The sequence below is a fragment of the Exophiala dermatitidis genome, assembly GCF_000230625.1.
Source record: "Exophiala dermatitidis NIH/UT8656 unplaced genomic scaffold supercont1.3, whole genome shotgun sequence".
NCBI lineage: Eukaryota > Fungi > Ascomycota > Eurotiomycetes > Chaetothyriales > Herpotrichiellaceae > Exophiala > Exophiala dermatitidis.
Genome location: NW_008751648.1, coordinates 3,441,496 through 3,465,035, shown reverse-complemented (window position 1 = coordinate 3,465,035; position 23,540 = coordinate 3,441,496). Strand labels below are relative to the sequence as shown.

Sequence of the window (23,540 nt, the reverse complement as noted above, 5' to 3'; positions counted from 1 at the left end):
GCCTTCAATTCTGACCCGACTCGGAGATGATTTGTTTCAAAGCGTCAGCGCTTTGTACCAAGAGATCCCTCTCTTCCTGAGCCAGGGGCATGTTGAGAGATCGCACAATTCCACGACGTCCCAGCACCACTGGCAGGCTCAAGCAGCAGCCCAGCTCGTCAACCCAATGGGAGATAGGACGGACATTCCGCTGATCAAACAGAATGGATTTGCAAATGCTCGCACTAAGAGCGGCAATGCCGTAGGCCGTGGCGCCTTTGGCTTCGATGATTTTGGCGGCCTTGTCCTTGGTCTCTCGAGCTATAGCCTTGCGGTCCAAGGTGACGTTAGGGGGCAGACACTGATCCAAGGGCACAGCACCAATGGTTACACAAGACCATGCAACCTGAGTTTGCACGTTAATATACACTTCCGCCATCAAGAAGAGAGCAAGTTCCCTACCATCTGTGTTTCACCGTGCTCTCCTAGTACATAGGCGTCGATACTGCTAGCATCAACTCCTATCTTCTCGGACAGGATTCCCCTCAGCCTCGCGCTGTCAAGGAAGGTCCCACTTCCAATAACTTGGGACTTTGGAAGTCCGGAGTATTTCTGGGCGAAATATGTCAACACATCGCAAGGGTTTGCAACGATCAGAATGACAGTATCCTCGCGGAACGGCTTCATGTCATTCGTCGCCGACTGCAGAATGGCAAGGTTTCGACCCAGGAGATCAGTACGTGATTCGCCTGATGAAGCGATCGTCAGACCAGGGTCAAATACAAAAGTCCAGCATAAAACTGACCATGTCTTTGCTTAGCACCGGCACTGATTACAACAATGTCGCACTGCCCGGCTTCTTTGTGTGTTCCGCCCCGAATCCTGACACCGCCACCCCTACGGATCGGTGAGTGTTTGCCTAGCAGAATAAATGGTGATTAACTGACCCAACAGCGCCATGGTATGTCGTGGCATCTCCTAGATCTTTGACCTGAGCATCCCGCAATGCTGTGTTAGGATCAACAAGCACAACCTCACTGGCCACAGGGTTGAGGATAAGACACAGGGCAATGGCAGAGCCAACAGAGCCAGCTCCAAGTACCGCGATGCGAGATTTAGCGGTAGTAATCTCTGGGTCCATAGCCGGGGGATCCATGATGGTGCTTTGGGCGTATCCTCCACGAGGCTGAGTGATCTTAAGGGACAAGAACGATGACGTTAGAGGCCAATTCAAGAGAGGACGCTCAGTACCAGGAGTGAGTACCTAGGTAGACCGCGTAAAGTACAAATAGCCCGCTCTGAGTGGGAATATACTAGGTAGTCAATGCGTCAGAAGAAAAAGTTGTAGTACTACGGGTCCAAGTTTTACAGGTGTTGAGGTGTTTGGTCCTCAATTGACGGGCACTGCTGGATAGCAGAGCGGGAATATCTGGGGCAGGCGCAGTGCAGGGGGAGTAACTAGCAAAGTATCACGGAGCTTCCTTCACCCGCAGATACAGTGAGATTAGTGCGCAGCTGGTGATATAGCATATCTAGCTGTTTTAGTGCGCATACTATGTACCAGCATGTTGGAATATATGGTGCTGATAGGCCGATATATCCACTCACAAGTAGTGCTAGTACTTAGGCCCTACCTGTAGTAACAAATGTTTAACTTTATCCTTAACCGTTGTTGTAAGTCTTGAAAGAATATGAAAAGACAGGCTGTCCCGATTTGGACTAGTGGTATTGAGGGATTTAAGGTGGCATCTACTGTATAATTAGACTTATTATCCTTTAAGCAACTTATAATTATAATAGGTTATAAGCCCGGGTTTCGCGCTCTAGTGCTCCTCTGCCTAGTAATAAATACTAGTAAGTATTACTCTCTATTTAAAGCTCTAGAGTACCGCTATCGAGCGTTACTATTCTTACTCGAATCGATTTCGATTCGGTTAAGATATTAAGCTCGAAAGTTACCTAATAAATAGCTTAGTGTATTAATCTCGTATCTACGGGCTCTTAGTAGTACGTATAAATATTAGTTGTCCGGAAAGTAGAATTTCTTTTATCCGGACTCGGGTATACCTTTATTAAAGAGAGCCCGTTATTCATCGGGTATACCTTTATTAAAGAGAGCTCGTTATCTCTCGAGTATACCTTTATTAAAGAGAACCCGATATCTATTAGGGTATCTCTAACCGAGATATAACCCGTAACTATCTCTACTACTTAGGTTATCTACTATAAGTTAATTACTAAGTATAGAGCTAACTAATCCCGTATAGTTCTTCTAGAAACGTTATAAGAGTAATAAGAAGGCCTCTAATCGAGGTAGAGAGACTACGGATAACGTTACGTATCTAATAAAGCTAACGTTATTATTTAAGCCTAAGTTACGACCGTCTAAATTAACTAGTAAAGAATCGGGAGCCTTCTCTACTATAATTACCTTATTATTATTAAAAGGTAAGTAACCTAAATAGACCTAATTAAATCTATTAAGCTTAACGCATAAACCTCGCGATCCTAAGTCTTAAAGTTAAGATAATATCTATACTCGTCCTTAATAACTTCTATCTTCTACTATATCTAAAATTATTTAATAAGTAAATATCGATACCCTTATTAGTATAAATAAGATCTTTTAGCGATACTCTCTAAATATCTATATAACTAGGTCTAGCTCTAAAGATATAGCGTCTAAGTATAATAATTCCCTTACTAAGTTAATAGTAGCTGCCCTAGTATACCTTAAGGGCTCTAAGAACTATAAGAAATAGGCCTTTTAGATATAAAGCTATTTCTCTACTACTAATCTCTTTAAACTTATAGAAGGTATTGATAAACGATCTACTATTACTAATCGTTAGATTCTACTTTGGGAATAACATAATAGCGAAGTCGTGAACATAATCTAAACTACTATCGACCTTAATACTAATCCGTATACTACGTTTACTAAGTATAAAGAAGAGGGTATAGCCGTAATCTAGGCCGTATTTAAATAATAATATAGTAAGATCTTATATATCGAATAGTTTATACTATTAAGAGAATAGGATATACTTCGAGGTATATAATTTAAATCCGTTAAGGCGTTAGTAGGTAGACTACGAGTGCTAAATACTTAAATATTAAGTCTAATCCCCTCGACGAGGAAAAGCAATACTATAATAAATATAAAGCTTATTACGCTTTATAATAAGTTAGGCTTTAAGGGCTATATAGCCCGAATAATAGAATAGGCTAGCGACCTATTTAGTAATAAGAATACTATTACGTTTAACGAACTCGTTAAACGCTATAAATCTTATAAAGAGTAGGAGAAGTCTCGAGCTAATAACTTATACTCGGTACTCCTAACTCGGTTAAAATCTATACCTAGAACGCTTACTAAAGGGTAGGACTAATATAAAGAGGTCCTTAACTAGATTACTATACTAGTTAAGAACTAATTAAAGAAGAAATAAAGCGCCCCTCGTAAGATCTATCTAAAGTGTTCTTTCTATTAAAGAAACTATATAGGGGGAGAAGCTGAATATTTCGATAAATATCCTAAAAAGGCTCCTCGAAACTAGGTTATAAAGGACTAGGGCTTATCTATAGGTAAAAGGAAGGCCGAAGAGAGCATTCCGGAGTCTTTAAAAAGAATCCGTAGTATTCTATCTATTAACCGTAAGCATAACTGCCTATCGTCTCTTATTATTAAGCACCCGCTAACTATAGCCTAGAGGATTTTAACTAAATCTAGCTATAGCTTAGTTACCTAATAAGAGAATATCTATTATAATACTATCTCTATATACTCTATATTAAACCTGCTCTCTAATTATTTAGTTATACCTTCCTATCCTACCCGTACTAAGGTAGGATAATCTAATATTACTAATCGTTATATATTCTATTCTAAAAGCCTATTAGTACTATTTAAACTCTATAACTAGATTCTCGATACTAGATATATCTATTATATAACTTTCGATAGGGATATATTTATTAATTATTAACCTAATTATAGCCCTACTCGATATATGCTTTTAGTAAATAGAGGTAAGATACCTATCTATAGGGAGGGGTCTATTATTATCGACCTAAACGTTAGCGGTATTACTATAACTTAATCTTTTCTAGAAGTATAGTATATACCGGATCTCTAAGTAAACTTAGTTTTAATCTCTACTCTTCGTAAACTTAACTATCATCGGCAAAACTGCCACTAGCCCACAGCCAAAGCTAATGCTATAAGAGCCCAGGGAGCCCACGGCGGCTTATAATATAACTTATTAGCCGTAAGTCGCTATACAGTTACTATACAGTTACTATAGAGCGCCTTATAGTTTAGTATATTAGCCGTGGGCTAGTAGTTTAGCTACTCTATTTATTACGTAATATAACGTGATTTTATTACTATAAAATTTTATAAAATTTTTACTTTTTGCCAAGACGCTAAAAGCGGGTATTTCGGGTATATTATAGCGCGCTAACTATCTACGCTAGCTTACTAATAATTTAATATTAGCTAATAAACCTAAGATTTTCGATATAGACGTACTCTAATACCCTATTATACGCTAGCTATAGCCTAGTACTAGTAGTAGTTTAAATCGTACTTATAATTATAAATTAAAGAAGTTACGATAATTACGTAATATAGCGAAGAGCCCATAGCATATAGGCTACGCTAGTAGGGCCCACAGCCTACCTAGGATGCTGTGGGGACCCATGGGCTCAATTTGTGGCAGTTTAGCCCAGGAGGCCCTGGGCTAGCCTGGGCTTCCTGGGCAGGGCTGGCAGTTTTGCCGATGTATATCTTCTAAATTAACGCCAAAGGTAGGGCCTTTATTTAAAGAGTATATAGTATAACGGGTGCTCTATAAGTCCGAATAACCGGGACTAAATAAAATAGTCTCTATCGACTTAATATCTTCACCCTAAGAACGCTGAACGCTTATACTTTCTATATAATAGTAGAGCCTACTTAAAGTATTATCGAGGTCTCCCATAAGGTAACAGCTACTCTTTAGTATCGACGCCTAGAATATATTAGGTATTAAAGACTATTTAGTTTGGCGTAAATAGTAGATAGATATATAATTATAGATAAAATAGAAGTTCCTTACTACGTATATACCGTAGATAAAGCGAAATATTAAACCTTATAACGATAGTCTGATCGTTCGACTAAGCTACTTGAACTTATTTACGTTAATCTGAAGTTCTTGCCTAGGGTAGAACTAGGTGCTCGAAACGAAATATACTACTTACTGATTATTAATAATTATACTCGCTACTAGTGGGTATACTATCTATAATTTAAAAGTTAAGTAAGTGGCGTAATCGAACGATAGCGATATCTAGCCGAGAAATAGTACGAGTATCTTCTTAAACGAATCTACTTAGATTATAGTATCGAATTCTTTAATATCTAAGGCCTTTATAAGGTTAATGGTATTACGGTAACTATAACTATAGACTATACTTCTCGATAGAATAGAGTTAATAAAAGGGGAGGGTTAGTAATTATAGATGGTCTTCGTCCTATAATAGAGATAGCGAGGCTATCTTAGAAACTATAGCCAGAAGTGATATATACCCGCGTCTACCTAAGAAACCTGATACCGACGAGGGCCCTTAAGAATATAATATTCTATAAAGTATAGCTTGGAAGAAAACCTAACTTATCTTACCTAAGAGTACTTAGCTATTCTAGGTATTACGTTATTCCTAAATAAGAATAGACTAAGATTAATAATAGGGTAATAGACTATATCCTTATTGGCTTCGAAGAATATAATCTCTATCGTATCTAGGATATAAATAAATAGAAGATCGTTCGGATAGTAGAAGTATTATTTTACGAAATAAGGTTTACGAGGCTTAGAAAATTATCTCGAGATATTATTCTCGATATCGATATAAATAATAGAGTACTATTAGAGAAACTAATCGAAGCCTATAACTAGAAACCGTAATAATCTTAGAGGGAGTCTACTTCTAAAGATAGAGATAATAAGTAGGAGGAAATATAAGAAATACCCCTTAAACTAAGGGAAGAGCTATTACCTCTATTAAAGGAAGAACTAGTATAGATTATTATAGAAGCTACTAGCGAACTAAAGGATCGGATAGACTTCTAGATAAAGAAATAAGAAGAGTAATTCTAGATATACTAACGTTAAATCTATATAGAGATCTAAGAAATTAAAATATAATAAACCCTATTCTCGAGTATAAATATCTCTTAATATCGAATCGTTACCTTAATAGTAGCTACTAGCCTCGAAGAGGCTATATCCCTTAAAGACGTTTTAGACCTCTTAAAATCTACTATATTTTGGTAAGCCGTGAATAGGTTATAAGAACCTAAATAGAAGGGTATAACTAATGATAAAATTAATTTATATAAGTAGAATAGTATCTAGATAATAGTGCCTCGACCTTCTAGAAAGATAATCCTAATAGGCAAGTAGGTTTTTAAAGTAAAACGAGATATTCGAGGAAATATAACCCGGTATAAGGCTCGTTAGATCGTTCGAGGTTTCGAATAACGCTACGGTATCGACTATAACGAGACCTTTATATCGGTTATAAAGTCTATAAGTTATCGAGTACTATTTATACTAGTATACTACTTTAACTAGTATATCTTCTAAATAAATATAAAGATAGCCTTCCTCTATAGGAACGTCGACGAAGAAATCTATATTAAACTTCTAACGGGCTATAGTGTGCTAGGAATAGTTTATCGACTAAATCGAGTACTTTATAGACTAAAGTAAGCCCTAAGGGTCTAGTTTAAACGCCTAGAAGTATTCCTTACTAAGGAAGGTTATAAAAAGGTTCTAGATAATTATAGTATCTTTATTAGTTATAGAACTATTATTTTTACTTATATCGACGATATTATTATTATAGAACTAGACTTAGAAGAGTATAATCGAATTAAGGCTTATTTTAAATAGGAATTTCAAATATCTAACCTTAGAGAGTACTAAAGCTACTTAGGTATTAAAGTACTTCGAGACCGATAGACTAGTATACTTTAACTTTATTAGAAAGTATACGTTAATAAGATTATACTTAACTAGTTCGGATTATCTACTATCCGACTAAAAGATAAACTAATAGAACCTAGACTATAACTCTTTCCTTTTAAAAAAGACTATACTAATTATAGCGATCTAGTAGATAAGGACTTTACCTATAAATAGGATCGAATTGCTTAGCCTCTTATCTCTAAAAAGCGAGTTCGATATTAGTCCGGTATAGAGTCTCTTATATATACGATAATATTAACGAGACTAGATATCGCCTTCGCCGTCTTATAGATAAGTCGGTTCTACGGCGCCCTAATAAAGGTATACGAAGTAGCTATAGATAGAATCTTTCGATATCTCTAGCGAACTAAGAATTTAACCCTTATCTATTATACTTAGGAGTCTAGCGAATTAATCGGGTTCTTAGATATAAACTAGGTAAGAGATTACTATAATCGGAAGTCTATTTCCGAATATATTTTTAAACTTAGTAGAGTAGCTATTAGTTAGTAATTAAAACGATAAAATATCGTTACCCTCTCGTCTACTAAAGTAGAATATATTAGGTAGGTAAATATAGTGCGAGAGGCGCTCTAGCTAGGACGATTAGTTAAGAATTTTAACTATAACGAACCTAGCGATATTATAATAAAGGTAGATAACTATAGGGCTCTAGTATTAGTTCGTAACCCTATATTTTATAGTAGAATAAAGTATATTACTATACTAGTATATATATAACGAGATAAAGTTAAGAAAGGTATAGTTAAGTTCGACTAGGTAGGATTAGAGGAAAATATAGCCGATAGCCTAACTAAACCTCTCCCTACCGCTTTATTCTAACGCTTTCGGGATAGCCTAGGACTTTAACCTATAAATAACTAACTAAGGGAACGAGGGACGTCTAAATAAATAAGAGATACTTAACGACTAATAATTAACGATAAATAATATCCTAATTATAGAATAGAAAGAAGAAAGTCGTATTTACGTTACAAAAGAGGGGTAATACGAAGTGCTAAATTAGACGCCTAAGTGGGAGTGTTATAAGTCTTAAAAGAATATAAAAAGATAGGCTGTCCCGATTTAGACTAGTGGTATTGAGGGATTTAAGGTGGCATCTACTGTGTAATTAGACTTGTCATCCTTCAAGCAACTCATAATCACAACAACCGTGCACGCTGACGGAGTGCACGGTTAATTGAAGTTCTAAGTCTATATAAATACTCCATGTCGCAACTACCTACTAGGTACTTCAAGTTGTGGTAGCACCATCTTCCCATCTTCACAGGAGGACTCAGACTCAACTTGAATGTCTCCTTCTCCTTCAGTCTCCAGCCAAACGACCATCTTGCCGCTGCCCGGCACTGGAACACTGAAAAGAAATACCTACTTGCCGATGAGATGCTGTACTAGCACTCCGCTGCAGGCTACTCTCCGCTACTAGTATCTCCGCAATCCTTTCATGTCCACCTACCTATTATTACGTAGGCATTTTTTACTATGGTGGACACATGTTCCGTCCTATCATTCTAGCAACATCCGCTGTTAACTGACGTTTGTGGCTGAGACGAGACTCTCGACAGCGATACGCATCGCTAGTCTTATCAGTAGGGACAATACTGTGCTCCTCCTATTCTCTCTTCAAGCCAGCGTTGCTTCGTGCTGTCTTCTTTTGCCGCAGTCAAGGGCGATATGATCCTCGTTACCGCTGAATGCCGCTGACAATATAGTTTTGTTCTATACCTCCTCGTGCACGAAGCACGTATGGCTGATGATGTCGAGCGGCTTACTGGAATCCTTCTTGGGCGCACTGCAAGCAACCTTGTCCATAGTCCTGGTCATCTTTTACGGCGTTCTAGCGACTCAGTTCCAGCTTCTAGACGCGCCTTCTTCCAAAAAGATATCTGCAGTCTGCATCAAGCTTTTTTTGCCGGCCCTCCTCATCACGAAGGTCGGGAGTGAGCTCCACGCTGACACGGCAACCCGGTATATCCCTGTTTTAAGTACGTCCTCCGAGTGATGTCCTGGTGGTTTTGATCCGGTCGCTCATTTTGCAAGTTTGGGCCATCTCCTACGCGCTGTTCTCAATCGCCATAGGTCTTTTGGCCGTCAGGTTCTTTAAACTTCCTTCTTATATTACCCCAGCAATCGCGTTCAATAATACTACCAGCCTGCCACTTCTCCTTGTTGAGTCTCTGGAGTCTACTGGCATACTTAACCGCCTTCTGCGAAACGGCGAGAACATCGAAGAGGCTGTTAACCGAGCACAAGCCTACTTCTTGGTGTGTGCTATAGTGGGTAATTGCTTAACCTTTGCCGTTGGCCCACGCCTTATCGATGGGGAATTTGCTCCGGATACGGACGATGAATCGTACAAGGAGGATGAGGTCCCGGTCCACGGGGAGGAGGGAGTCACCACTGAAGAACACCGCCGAGGAGAAGGTGGCCATGTGGAGCGAGGCCGGCAAGGCTCGGACGACATAACTCCCTTGTTACCCGGTCGGATTCGTACGTTTGGAGACGAAATTGAGGCAAGTGTGTTCCATATTGGAAGGGCGCACTGGATCAAGCTGTCTCCTCGTACGCGCTATTTCCTCACATTTATGTCCGACTTTATCAATGCACCCCTCATAGGAGCCATCGTGGGAGCGGTGATTGGCCTGACCCCAGCCTTGCACAGGGCCTTCTTTAACAACACAGAGGATGGAGGCTTCTTCAAAGCATGGCTTACGACCTCTTTGAAGAACATTGGAGAGCTATTTGTCAGCTTGCAGGTTGTGGTGGTCGGAGTGTCCTTGTCATCCTCGCTGCGTAAGATGAAAAGAGGCGAGGACAGAGGCTTGCCGTGGATGCCGACCGCTTTCATTTTGTTGACTAGATTTGTGCTGTGGCCGGTCCTTTCCATCGCCATCATCTGGACTCTCGCTACAAAGGCCAAAGTGCTGCCTAAAGACCCCATGCTTTACTTTGCCATGATGCTAATGCCAACCGGACCACCGGCCATGAAGTTGGTAGCCATGGGAAAACTCAATGGCGTCCGCGAGGAGGACGAAATGATTTTGTCGAAACTCCTGACAGTATGTACAAACATTTTGAAGCAACCTACCTTACAACTCCTGGAACTGACCTTGAATAGTTGTCCTATGCAGTGTCGCCCATCCTGGCATTGACAGTGGTCGGAAGTCTTTATGCTAGCGAAGCAGCAATGGCACCCTGAAGACCGGTCAAGAGTCCACAGTCGGGCGACTGAGCCCTCCTTTGCATCATCACAAGTAGATGCCATATATACCCACATCTGAAGGAAACAAGAGATGACTCTGGAATCAAGAACAGTATATAGGTCACATGACTCGGGGGTGGACAGCAGTGATCTAGCAAGGCTGGCCTGGTAAGGAGTGCTCCGCCTAACAGCGGACATGCCGCCACACGCCAGCTTCTGATCGTCGGCGAAGGGAGCATCTAGACTCGCTTTGAGGTCCAGCAGCAAATCTACAGCCACGATAGAGCCTGGTCGCTGACGTCGACGAGCACATCCAAGATGACCAAGCAGGAGGTCTTCCAACATCTATCATTATTGTGCGGAAGGTTTCGATTCAGCGGCCCATTTTTGCAGGAAATTAGAAGCCCCATCTGCCCGATCCGCAAGCGTCAACAACATAAAACAAGGAAATCGGGTGTGCGTTATTGTTACAATGGCATTATGCAAAAGCAAAAGGGGTTATTCAAGAACATTGTTAACATCGCTGAACTGAAACTCGAATATGGCCGTCAGAAGCGCCTGGGTTTTAGGCCCTAGGTGAAGTCTTGGGTAGAGAGGTACGCCTGCAGAAGCGAGTGGCACGATGCCAAAACGATCGTTCGGGGCGAGGCCATGGCGAGGCTAACGACGGAAGTCGGAAATTGACAGCAAATTGACAGCAGCCAGGTGCAGTGGTAGCTCGCCATGCTGCGGCAACTGTGAACGAGTGAGCTGAAAAGGTCGACAGACTTCTGACAGAGGAGATCAGGGGCAATCTTTTGGTGTTGGAGTTGCAGAATGCCTGCCGTAAGGAAGATCTTGAAGAGAAGCAGTGCTTGAGGAGAAGTCGACGATGCCTGGGCGGTTACTATACTACAAGAGCGTCTACCACCATCGGTCTCGGTGTTTAACCATAAGGTCAGCATGTCGCTCATACTACGAGTGCGAGTACGCGGCACCCTACAGTAGGACCAGTAGTTGTAGTAATAATAGTGGAATTGTGGATTCTTGGGTCCTTTGCTTCAGACTTCAAATCGAAGTTCAGGTTCTTCATGATGAAGATTCGACCAGGGGCCCAGCCAGGGACACGCCGAGTAGGATTGGCGCGGGCGGGGATAGGCTTAAATTGTGGCTTGTTTAGGTACTTTAGGCGGTGACTCCTGGCCGCCTCGGGCTCCTACTGGGCAGCATTTGGCCTCCCGGACCCAAGCCAGGCACACTTGAGGCACTCCCTAAGGCTTGTTCCTCAACCCGGGGACTGCACATTGACTGGCATGTCTTCGGCTCCGTGCTCCGTTCTCCATCCGCTCTGCCTCGACCCCCGTGGCATGGCAGTGATTGTTGTCTTGTCTCTCCTTTGTGTGATGCTTGTTTTCGGTCCTCCTCTACCAGCTCGGATTCCGCACTGACTCTACACTCGAGCCATTGCAGCTTTTGTGTTTCTTTCTTTGTCACTCTTTTACGGTTGAATCCAGTCACTCTTTTGAAACCTCACTCCAGTCGTTCGTTAACACCAGCAGCACGTTCTGTTGTGGACCGGTTCCACGTCCTTCATTCCTCCAAGCAGTCTGGACCGAACGCTCACGTCCCGTTGACCATTGACCACCGATCCAACGAACCTCTGCAGTAATACACGAGCGAATCCAGGACATCGATTACCATGGCCACATCTTGACGAGCTCGGTGCATATATCATAATTCGTACCCTCCGCATACATCTTGGGGCATCGTCGCCAATTAACATAATGTCCTCAATCGTTCTACCGGAGGATGAGCCGCAGTTCCAGCCGCGGAACCCCTTTGCTCGACCAGGGCCTATACCCGACATCAGGCTTCAAGCCTTGTATGAGGAACGAGCTCCGTCTCTGGTTGCACGAGACGATTCGTCATCCACATCAGACAGCACATCAGCCACTGTGTCTTGTGGGAAACATGACAACTCGGGCGCCTGCGAGAAGTATTATAATGCGGATGGGTCGAACAACACCTTGCCTATCGTGCTAGGGGTTGTTATCCCGTTGGGAATTGCGTTTGTTGTTTTGATATTCCTACACCGTCGCCATGTAAGGAAACTGAGAAGAGAGGATGCCGAAGATAAAGATAAAGCCCTCGATTTTGGGCTGGACGGAGCACAGCAAGGGATGGGCAAAAAGAAGCGCCGCAAGGGACCGGAAATGTCAATGGCTGCTGTGAACAAGGAGATTGGGCGTCAAGAACGAGGACTGTCTGTCGACTACAGTATGCATAACCCGTACCTGTTACCTCCGGAAGTCCACCGGTCTCGGGAGTCGTTACATTCGTTGTCTCGTTCCCTCAACACTGGCGATGACAAATACCGTGCGACTACCTTCATTCCTGACGATGGATCGATACGTCCGCCATCCAGCCTGAGGAGCCCCGTTGACGACTCGTCCAGTTATGCTGGATCGTCTACCCATCGATTCCCTCTCGACTCGAGGCAGAATCTCTTAAGCAATGCACAGGACAATTCAGTGGCATCAGTGGCACCGCCTTCGCGGGCGATGTCGAGGAACTCCGTATACAATGCTCCCAACGATTCTTTGTCAAATGGTACTAGAAATATGCCGCAGTCTGGCAACAACAATCTTCTCGCACCCGCCGCAACCGATCCCAGCCGTGACTCATATGTCAGCACCGCCAGCAGCAATGGCGCGATGAAGGCTTTGAGAGCAAGCAACAACTATCTGGCACAGTACATCAGTGGAGGCAAACGTCCTGAACCGATCGAGAAGGAGTCTACTGCCGCGGCGACCGAGATCACAGTTGACCCGCCCACGGAAGAGATACGTGCTCCACCGCCAGCCATTCTCAAGGATCCCCCAACCGCATCTGCTCCCGCTCCTTCCGTTGAGGAGAACTCAGCGCCGACTATAACTTTGGACCCTCCGGATACGCGCCAGCCGAGACTACAGCAACTCAACGTGATTGACTCCGAGGGCAACAAGCAGGCCTCGGTTGGCTCCAGTGAAGCCTTCGAGAACTTCTCCGGCAGTTATAACAATACACCTCAACCGTCCGATACTGCTCCGACCGAGATAGACCACTCCCACCAAACACAATCAACCGATGCTCAGCCGAAACAGGCCAGCGAGCGGGATTCGGTGGACTACTACGACGAATACGAAGTTTATGGAGATTACCCTGAGCCTGGTTATGAAGATTATCAAGATTACGCTGACTATGATCCCCGCCGACTGACCATGGGCGTGCGACCTCTCCCGCCCGACGACCCAAGTGAAAACCCGGAGCAACGAGCCAATCGCATCAGATCGTTCTACAAAGAGTATTTTGATGAGACTAAGCCGCAGGGCGCTGGTCAAAACGTACAATATTATGACGGCGCCGAGGACTACTACAATACCCCGGGCTCTGGTGCCTATTACGAACAGGGCCAGTACTATCCACCACACCCTCGACCACCATACGCTCCGTCTGGAAGACATCGCGCGACCGTCTCGAATGGAAGTTACATGTCGGGCCCTCGGGCATACTCGTCGGCATCCAGTAAATATGGACCACGCCCTCCTCACATAACACCGAAGAAGAAGTTACCACCACCGAAGCCGCTGAACATTCTGCCCACGCCTCATCTCCTTAAAGAAGACACATTCTTGCCCATCGATTTTGCTCCTCCACAGAAATTCCAGAAGCAAAGAGCCGGGACGCCTGACAGCCTCCGAGGTGGCGTCCGACCGTTCTCTCCTGGTATAATTGCTCATGTTCCGCTGGCGTCATCGTTCGATGACATGGCGGTGATTCCCAGCCCGTAAGTTGTTCTCATTGATCATTCTGGAATCGCCGGACTAACTTTATCAACAGGCACGCGCTCAGAAAATCCGGCACTTTCACCAGTCTTGATTTCGCCCCACCGCAGCGTCCTCGAGGACCAGATAGCATGAGCGAAACAGGCAGCATCCGAAGCAATCGGTCGGCGATGTCGGCAATGCACATTCACAGCATTCGAACTGGAGCTTATCGAGTCAGCCGGATACCGAAGGAGGTCGCGGGCACCAGGGATGAGCTGCAAGCGGCGCTGAAGCCGCAGTGGAATCTTAATCGGTGATGTTCTGGCAAGGAGCGTGCTGGTAGGAGGTTGTTGGTCATATTAGAGGGATGGCGACCTGGGCGACCTGACCATGGGACATGACACCTTTTCCGGCGCATTTGAGCATAGCGGCAGGAGTTTGACGGAGGCACCTTTTTCAGGGGCATGTCTCCCTCACCACTGCATTTGTTTGTTTTTCCCGTGGTCTACTAGCGAAATACAAAAGATGACCACATGTATACTGGGGCAATAGTGGAAGCATATGGACATGAAGACGCCATCAATGTGCTACAGTACTAGAGTCGAAGGTCTTGTTACATAATACATTGTTGAAGAACGATCAATTTTGGATTTGTTCATGGCTTGAAGATGGTTAGAGGGAAAGAGAGCCCTTGGGCCTTTTCTTTTCATCCAGATGACCAACTTGAACCCCGCAGCTAGAGTTCAAAGCTACCGAAGTCTCATCTCGACCAGATTGAGATGTTTAATAAGTGTTTAACTGCGAGAAGTGCGTCGTTGTATATTGCGCAGTCCGCAAGCCATGCAGTGTGTGTCTAATTATAGGTACAAAAGTGCAAGGCCAGTGGCAATGGCAGTGGCAGAAGTGCGGAGATACCGTACCATACAGCACAGACAGTGCGGTACTAGTAGGAGGAGTAGGATCCCGAGGAGTGGCTGCACCCTGCGCGCTGCTGTGCCACTGGACCGAGACACCGCACGTGAAGGCAGCTACTACATTGTAGTACAAACAGACCACTACTACTACTGGCATGGCGTCAACCCGGCTCAAGATTGTAACACCACTGCCGCAGCACAGTAGTAGCGTAGTCCAGAACTTTGGGAGCTTTTAGGTAGAGGTACTTATGAAATAAGGTGACACATTCCATGCCGCATGCTCAAGTACCTGGCATATAACCGCACCTTGGCTACTACAGGCAGCGGGTTGTCACTGGTTGTCGAGATACGTCCCGGCCGATCGGGACGAAGCAGAGCTGCGTAGTAGGTAGGGATGTATACCTACAATGTTGGACACCCTTACCTTTCGGGCTGACAATTGCCCGGGCATGCATTACCGGCATTGGTGGTAAACGGGACAAAGTACGTGCTTGATCGGTATTCGGCTGATTGCAAAAGTCACGTACACTGGCAGCATTGCAGCAGTAGTCCAATAGTATTATGTGCGTGTTTGAGATCTTGTTTGAGGACACCGGCACCTGAAGTCACGGTAACGGTAGCGATGATCAGTGTCTCTCTGGGTTTGCTGCTAGTAAATCTTAGGCAGTGATAACAGTTAGAAGCTCACGCTCGTCGCCTTTCTCCTCCCTTAGGTGCGTGGTACTCTGACAAGGTGACTTTACTAGTCTTCCTCCCGCGCCCTGTTTCGGTCAAATGTCTCTCAGCCTCAATTCCACCATTTGATTTCCCTCCCATCTCTGCCCACCCTCGACATCTCGCCCTTTGACCGCCGCATCTGCATCTGCATCTTCATGTCTGACCTACCAGTACCATTGACTCTATCTGAAAGTCAAATCGTGGACATTTCTCAACCGGCCGTGTTCCGAGATCCTCTGGACTCGGACTGCGCCTCAGCAGGATCGTCGGGCCCCAAGCTCGATTAGCCGTCTTCTGACACCTCCATCCACTTTCCACTCGCACGCCTCCAGGCTCGTCCACGGGCTCCAGAGCAGCGGCCAATCTCACACCCATAACAGCAGCTTTTCCAATTCTCTCCCTCGCGTCCTAACCATCCTTTCAATCGCACTGAACCCTACGGACCCTACCAGGTAGTCACCGCTCGACCCTACTATCTGCCCGACTCCACGCTTTTTACTCCGCTTGCTGCGGCAAGCCTGCTTTCTTCCCTGTCACTACACTGCACAAGCTGTTCGACAAACACAGTATACCATAACAATGTCCGAAACTGCAACAGGCAGTGCTACAGGTACAGCGACAGGTACCGATTCAGGTACAGGTTCTGCTACTTTTACAGGTAGAGTTAGCCCACCTGTGTGTGCTTGGGTTGCCCACTGACCGCGAGGCAGATACCGCGACGGCCACGAGCACTGCGCCCGATGGCTCGATACAAACGAGTATCATCACCAGCACCTCGATCAGTTTAACCACCTCCCCCACGACCACATATACTGTTACGGCCTCGACGCCCGAAACCTCCAGTAATCCTGAAACGACTCCGACGCCGACACCCACGAGCATTTCTTCCGTCTCAATCCCTCCCTCGACGACCGTGGTTGAGACTACTCCAACACCCACCTCAAGTCCGAGCGTGGTAGCTGTCACTGCTACCGTGACTGAAACTCCCTCCTCGACAGGAGGAACCCAGAGTCCTTCCGTCGTGATCGTAACATCAACATATTCCCCCGATCCTACCACGTCGCAAGTCTCGACAGCTTCATCCGCCTCCCGACATTCCTCCTCATCGTCTACGCCGTCAGCACTAAGTGCCTCCGGGTCGTCATCAGGCTCATCTCATCATAAGCTTAGTTCTGGTGCCAAAACTGCCATAGCGGTCATCATTCCCATCGTGGTCATCGCTGCGGCACTCTTGGCAGGTTTCTTTTTCTGGCGGAAACGCAAGGCCCGAAAAGATGCCGAGGAACTTCGTAAGAACGAGATGGCGGAATATGGATTCAACCCAAATAGCGACCCGACTTTGGCCGCCGGTGTGGGAGCATATACGGATAACCAGTCCGAACCTCACGATGATAACAGCGGGTATCGTGGGTGGGGAGCCACATCCTCGAACCGCAAAGCGTCGACCACTCTGGGTTCGAACGGCCTAGCTGCTGGCGGCCCTGCCTTGTCGGAAAGCAGCAGTCAACCGGGAGGATATGCATATCAGACCTCGCCCAATGGAGCCTCCGACCATTATTCGGCCGATCCCTTGATGAATGGACATCCGGAAGGCGGAGATGGAGTGGCAGCATTAGGTGCGGCCGGTGCGGCTGGAGGACTCAGCAGAAGCCGCAGTGGTGCTGCAGATATCCGTCGTGGCCCTTCGAATGCGTCTTCAGCTTATTCTGTTGGTCACCAATCTGAAGCTTCTTCTGATACCCACAATATGCCCGGACCTTATTATCAGGAAGAAGTACCCTACAACATCTACAACGATGCAGCGGCTAGTCATGGCCCTTACGGAGACGGCTCGTACGGTGGTGATGGCACGTACGCCGGTAATGGAGGGCAGCCGGTGATACGCGACGTGCAAGCCCGGAGAAATACTCGAATCGAACGAGCACCAACTTTCCCTCAAACCCAGGGAGGCATAGCGCAAAACTTTTGAACCACTCGACATCTGCATGCATTATGAGGCGTTTACATATTTACTATATTTGCTGGTTGCAGATTTTGGAGTTTTGTGTTTTGGATGGGAGAAAAAGTCTTATCTCCTGAACTCGTCCTTATTTCCCTGTGTTTGCGACACTCTATACCCCGGGTTCTCACCTCCACATGGGTTGGTTTTTGACGACTTTTTTGCATTGGGTGGATCATTGTATATTCATGGGGGAGGCATATCTCCACAAAGTTTTCGGCCATTATATAAATATTTCCTATCACTCCCTACGGACCAGTAATGGAGGAGGAGGACAGGCTCGGATATCTGCGAGCAACAGGATGATTCGAGCAAGTTGAATAGGACACAGTCAGATCCACGGCTGAAGTTGAAGGGCTGCGTTCAATACTACTAGTAGTACTACTGCAGTGAAAGATGATCGAGATTCCGCAGCAGAATAATATGATTAGTCTTTCCAGACCTGCTTAATCATAGTACGATGAAATTGTTAGAGCCCAGTGCCCTATCGACAGTTGGGCTGGGGGCTTAACGATCGACAGGAACGTGGTTGTGGCGGCGGCAGTGATGGTGGAGGTGTTGCCTCTGGTTGTAAAACGTCGAACTTGAAATATTCTTACAAAAACTATATTGACGTTTTGGTAGCCAGGTAGTGTCACGAACCTCAACTTTCTACACCCAAACCTAAAACTACTCACCCAACACCAAAAATCGCACACTGCACAGCACAGCATACAGTCTTCTGTCCTGCGCTCACAACTGAACTCGGACAGGTACACTGTACACTGCGTCGCTGGAGTTCCTCGAGATCCACCTCGGTGGGGTGATGAAGCAGCCAACATAAGGAAATTGAACCTTGGAATCGTTTCACAATCTTACCGCTGCTCGTGCGACGAATTTATCTTGCTGGATCAGAGGAGAGGTTGGGTTTGTCCGGCGGCTGGAGATTGGGGTTGAGCTCGGGCATCGGCATCGGCACCAGCATCAGCGGCGGTATTCGAACTACAACTACTTCAGGTCACGGTAGTAGACTCCCACTCTTGTGTGGGTTTGGCCGCCACAGCGGCGTTGGTGGTAGTCCTGGTCCCTGTACTGTTGCTGCCATGTCTTCAAACCAACGAGGTGGCGGAGGCGGTGGTGGTAGTAGAGGAGGCAGAGGAGGCTCGAATAAAGGTGGTAGACACGCCTCCCACTCCCAGCCTCGCACCGTCCTCGTCTCCAAAGCCCTCTCCCGACTCCTCCGCCACGCGGCCGTGGACGAAGGCGTGCCCATCGACAAGGACGGCTATGTCAGGATGGACCATTTGTTTTCATGGCCGCGGATCCGAAACATGAAGCCGCCGGTGACGATGGGGGAGATTATCGCTGTTGTTCAGGATAACGAGAAGAAGAGGTTTGCTTTGAAGTATGTGCCCGCAGGGGACAGCACAAACGAAGACTCTGCTCGAGAAGCGGAAGCACCCACAACTACATCCACCACCTCGACGACCTCTACTGACGCAAAGTCTGAATCCGAATCCGAAACTCAACGTGCAATCGCCGTCTATGAAGCCACCAAAAACAAAGACAGGACAGACCAGCAGAATCAGGATCTTTTGTCAAAATTCTTCATCCGCGCCACCCAAGGCCACAGCATGAAACTGGTCGAGGCGGAAAATTTGTTGAAGCAAATCACATTGGACGATCCATCTACGATTCCCGATACCGTGGTCCATGGTACGTTCTATGGTGCTTGGCAGAAGATATTGGAGAGTGGTGGGTTGAAGAGGATGGGGAGGAATCATATCCATTTTGCGACGGGGCCGGCTTTGGAACAGGTTTGGGGGTTGGCAGATGCCGGCGGTCGCAACAACGATGATGATGCTGCTGCTGCGAAACAGGAGGATCAAAACCAAGAGTCGAAAAGTAATACTTCTGCAATTGGATCCATCCTCACCAAAAACAAAGTCATCAGCGGCATGAGGTCCGATGCCCAGATTTTGATCTACGTCGATATCCGGAAAGCACTGGCTGAAAATCCGGATATGACGTGGTGGAGGAGTGAGAATGGGGTTATTCTGACGGAGGGTGTTGAGCGGAGGAGTAAAGAAGGATCGGAAAAAGGACAAGTGGATGGAAACGAAGAAGTCGATGGAGAGAAAGTGGATACCAATGCCGATACAACCAAACTCCTCCCTACAGAATACTTCCTCGCCGCCGTCGAGATCAAAAACGGTCTTGGACTGCTTTGGAAGCAAGGTCAGGGCGTTGTGAGGGATTTGCCTGACAATTTGAAGAATCAGGCTTTACCCTTTGGGAAAAGAAGAGGGGAAGAAGGAAAAGGAAAAGGAGGGAGAGGAAGAGGTCGAGCCCGAGGTGGAAATCGAGGTCGAGATCGAGATTGAAACTCGTTTCGAAACTACCGCACTGCATGTAGCGTCGATTGTCAAGACAACACTTTTCGATTCGGAGTGGAAGGTTAGGTCTGGCTTGAAGTTCAGACTGAGGCTTGAAGCTTGAAGTGATGCAAATCGAGTTGATTAGGAGTAAAGTACAAGTACAAGTAAGTACACACACCACTGAGTGATGCCACGAATAGCACTCCGATCACTCACTCACGCTCGCTCACTAGAGTACCTAGATAGCTAGTAGTGATAGCGCTTTATGAGCTCACTATTTGAACCGCAATCATATGTTCTCGACGGCCGGAACAGACAAAATCAGACAAGTTCAATTAATTCCGTCCCCTCAGTTAGTCAGACTTCAGTCACCCAGGTCAACCCACTCAGGCAATCATGTAAAGACTAAAAATGACCGGAGAATGTGGTGTTCTGTTGTTGCAGGCATGTCGAAAGGCGTCTCGGTTTCAAGGTCGAGGTCCATAGGAAGGCAAAGACCGAACCGAACGGCCATGGGGAAAAAAAGGTCAGGTGAAATCATTCAACAAAGCATCCCACTTGACCCAATCGATCGCCCCTTGATCGTAGACCAGATGATGGTCATGGTTCTGATTGCTGTCCATCATCATCAACATCATCTCGAGATTATCGTCGTCGTTGTCAAAGGCGTCGTTGTAGGCGTAGAATGGAGGTTGCTGCATCAATGTATCGAAGGAGTTGATTGGGGACGGCGTCGTTGTGGTAGTAGTGGCGGTGGTGGTAGTGGGCCACGATGGGGGTTGGGATTGGGAGTTTGTGTCTGCGCCCTGTTCTCGGTTTGATTCTGTGAACGGGAGAGGCTCAGGCTCAGGCGCATCGTTGCGGTTGTGGTCCGGGTTGCCATTGCCATTACCACTGCGATATTGCTGGCGTTGATACTGGTGTTGGGTTTGGCCAGATCTCAACCCCGTAGTTGAAGCACCAGGAACACCGGCCGGAGTCGATTGTGACAGTGACGATACCGAAGGGGAGGACGATGAAGACTGCCGTTGTGGGATCCCCGGCACTGCCCTTAAATCATCGTTGTTACCTACCCGCGCACCAACACCTGAGTCTCCTGGTCCAGGTCCAGGTCCGGATCCAGTTCCAGCTCCAGTTCCAACATGGCGCCTTGTCCCTAACGTCGTCATCGTCGTCGTAGTATCACTCAAGACTTGCCTCTTCTGTTCCTTCATCATCTTCTTCCGGCGAGCAGCTGCTCTCTGCTCCCGCAACGTCTCGATATACCACGGAGTCTGCCGTGGCAAAGGACGCCCGGCCTTGCTCAAAGCCGCTTCACGGGCCGTATACGCTTTAAGACACAGTGCACCAATGGCAACATGCAACGCCTTCTTCGTGTTTGTGACATAAGTCGGAGAAATCTCAAAGACGTCACTGACCAGAGCCCAAACATCTTCAGCATCTTCAATCAGAGGGTCAGTCCTCAACGTGTCCAGAATATGAATGAAGGCGTGCCAGTGGAAATAAAAGCCCGCGTGCCATGTGAAACCTTGTAATTCTTGACTGTAGTGGACCCATCGCCATTGTTGGATGGCGCGCAAAGTCAAGTCCCAGACGTAACGACGTTCGGCTGGAGGAGGAATCGTTACGTCTTTCTCACCGTCATTCTGACTCTGGCTCATTTGTTGGCATTGATTTTTCAACCCCCATCTCCTCGGATGATGAGCCGTCAAAGACAACAAACTGACGGCCCCCTGCGCGACCAAAGTAGCCATGAGCTGGACCGGCCTTGTCGGATCACAATACCTCACATACTTTTCCTGGAGAATATGGTCGATATTCCTGATAAAGTCGTCGCGAGCCCTGATATCCTCGTCCGACTCGGGCGCCAGACTATCCAACAAGGTCGTCACGCCCAATCCCGTCCCGCCATGGCGGAGAACGCTCTGGGCACACAACTTGCGCGCCTCGAACCGCACGCAACAAAAGGCCATATCTGTAGCGCGATGGGGATTGTCTTCAGGGAGTGCCGTCATCTCGGGAAACAGTTCGTCGTCGTCCACATTGGCCGGCATCTTGGGGGCGTGTGGGTCGACGTCCAGACTGCGCGTCTTGTTTAGTCCGCTAAGCTCACTTGATCGCCCGTCCATCATGCGCAACTGCCACCAGATCCGACGGCGGATCTCGGCCTCGAACGGTTTCAGGCCTAACACCGTCCCGTCACGGTGCAGACCCATTCCTTCGGCCATGCGGAGTGCTAGCCCCGTCAACGTCCATACGGTGCGCGAGTCGTAGACGTCTCGAACGGAGAAAATGTGTAAGATAAATGCTTGTAAGACCGCGAGATTGGTGGATCCGATGAATCGCGCTTTGGAGAGCGCCGCTTTTGTTGCTGTCCGGTATCGAGAGAGCATTGTGCTGCGTGGTTCGTTGAACCGTCTTCGACACTCAAAATCTTTGAGTGAGAGGATTGCCGTGCTGTAGATGGCAAATAACAAACATTCCAGGCTTCGCGGGAGGCTTTGCAGATTGGGGACTGACGAGGCTTTTCGGACGGCTTTGTCTAGCGAAGGGGCGTGAATTATCTTGGTCAATGGGTCCACGTTTGCTCGGAAAACGTCCCACAACTGCAAAATCTGGTCGCTAGAGGGATGGAGGGTTTCGATGCCGATGGTGGACGGCGCCATACAGAGTAGATAGTCCATGTTGTTGTATTCGGCTTCGTCTGCGTCATCTGCATCTTCGTCCGAGGAACACTCCAATGCTTCCATTGGCTCGGCCAGCTGTTTTCGAGTTAGTTGCTGTAGTGAAGAGAAAGTGTGAGTACTCCGTTGGCATACCTCCTCCACCACTCTTGTCCACAGACCACTAAGAAAAAAGAGTCAGTACCAGGGCGCAGTCTCATGAAAAAACAGTAAAGATAGGTCAAGGCAAGGCATACTTCTCAAAAAGCTTCGAGCGCTTCCCATGCTGAACTAATCGACCTTTGGACAGACCAGAGTCGACGGGTGAGAGTCCGCCAGACTCCGCATTGTCCTTCTGCTCGAGTGGCCGGCCATACTGCTTGAAACGACCCAACAGGACCTGGCTGCGGTCCGTTTTCTTCCTTCGCTGCCGCGGTGCCAATATGCGATACTTGCATTCGGCATTATCTGCAACAGTAAGCCAAGGCTATCACAAAAGGTGTGTGGATGTGTGTATAACCTACGCCTTTGACATGCGGTACAAACAGGCTGAAGCGCATCACACTTGACCTTGCGCATGGCACATCTCTCGCACGAGTGTGAAATCCGGACCTTCGGTGGAGCCGGTGCTCCTCGCGACAAGTCCATTGTCGGCGCCGAATAGTCCAATATGATCGTTCCCGGCCAGGGGAAAGGGACTGAGAAGCAAGCCAGACATGGCGAGCAGAGTAGACTGATTAAAAGCAGTCGATGGGACCATTCCCTTGATGCAAGAAGGACAGAAAAAACAGGCGCCTGGCATGACCCCGACATTGTTCAGCCTCGTCACGGCTGGAGTTATTGATTGGTTGCTCAAGACCCGAGCTGGAGTAGACGGACTTTAA

General features: G+C 46.7%; 6 protein-coding genes across 6 annotated transcripts; 4 read left to right on the top strand and 2 right to left on the bottom strand.

Annotated features, from left to right (window-relative positions):
• Positions 1-4: 4 nt before the first annotated feature.
• HMPREF1120_04250 (L-lactate dehydrogenase) lies at positions 5-1,135 on the bottom strand (the record flags this gene model as incomplete). The annotated part of the gene is made up of 4 exons (XM_009158368.1): positions 5-385; positions 442-728; positions 785-876; positions 927-1,135. The coding sequence occupies 4 exons, from the start codon at positions 1,133-1,135 to the stop codon at positions 5-7; spliced, it is 969 nt and encodes a 322-aa protein (XP_009156616.1).
• Positions 1,136-8,232: 7,097 nt separating this feature from the next.
• On the top strand, positions 8,233-11,244 carry HMPREF1120_04249 (uncharacterized protein). Its single transcript, XM_009158367.1, has 3 exons — positions 8,233-9,004; positions 9,060-10,078; positions 10,138-11,244. Exons 1-3 carry the CDS (start codon positions 8,773-8,775, stop codon positions 10,216-10,218), a joined length of 1,332 nt encoding a protein of 443 aa, XP_009156615.1. The 5' UTR covers positions 8,233-8,772; the 3' UTR covers positions 10,219-11,244.
• Positions 11,245-11,413: 169 nt separating this feature from the next.
• Positions 11,414-14,649, top strand: HMPREF1120_04248 (uncharacterized protein). The gene is made up of 2 exons (XM_009158366.1): positions 11,414-14,026; positions 14,080-14,649. The coding sequence occupies exons 1-2, from the start codon at positions 11,985-11,987 to the stop codon at positions 14,321-14,323; spliced, it is 2,286 nt and encodes a 761-aa protein (XP_009156614.1). The 5' UTR covers positions 11,414-11,984; the 3' UTR covers positions 14,324-14,649.
• A 1,567-nt stretch (positions 14,650-16,216) lies between these two features.
• HMPREF1120_04247 (uncharacterized protein) lies at positions 16,217-17,606 on the top strand (the record flags this gene model as incomplete). The annotated part of the gene is made up of 2 exons (XM_009158365.1): positions 16,217-16,295; positions 16,348-17,606. The coding sequence occupies 2 exons, from the start codon at positions 16,217-16,219 to the stop codon at positions 17,604-17,606; spliced, it is 1,338 nt and encodes a 445-aa protein (XP_009156613.1).
• Positions 17,607-18,718: 1,112 nt separating this feature from the next.
• HMPREF1120_04246 (uncharacterized protein) lies at positions 18,719-19,999 on the top strand (the record flags this gene model as incomplete). The annotated part of the gene is made up of 1 exon (XM_009158364.1): positions 18,719-19,999. The coding sequence occupies one exon, from the start codon at positions 18,719-18,721 to the stop codon at positions 19,997-19,999; it is 1,281 nt and encodes a 426-aa protein (XP_009156612.1).
• A 104-nt stretch (positions 20,000-20,103) lies between these two features.
• HMPREF1120_04245 (mitogen-activated protein kinase kinase kinase) lies at positions 20,104-23,415 on the bottom strand. Its single transcript, XM_009158363.1, has 4 exons — positions 23,181-23,415; positions 22,914-23,124; positions 22,813-22,840; positions 20,104-22,755 (listed from the first exon to the last, which is right to left on the bottom strand). Exons 1-4 carry the CDS (start codon positions 23,302-23,304, stop codon positions 20,521-20,523), a joined length of 2,598 nt encoding a protein of 865 aa, XP_009156611.1. The 5' UTR covers positions 23,305-23,415; the 3' UTR covers positions 20,104-20,520.
• Between the last annotated feature and the right edge of the window lie 125 nt (positions 23,416-23,540).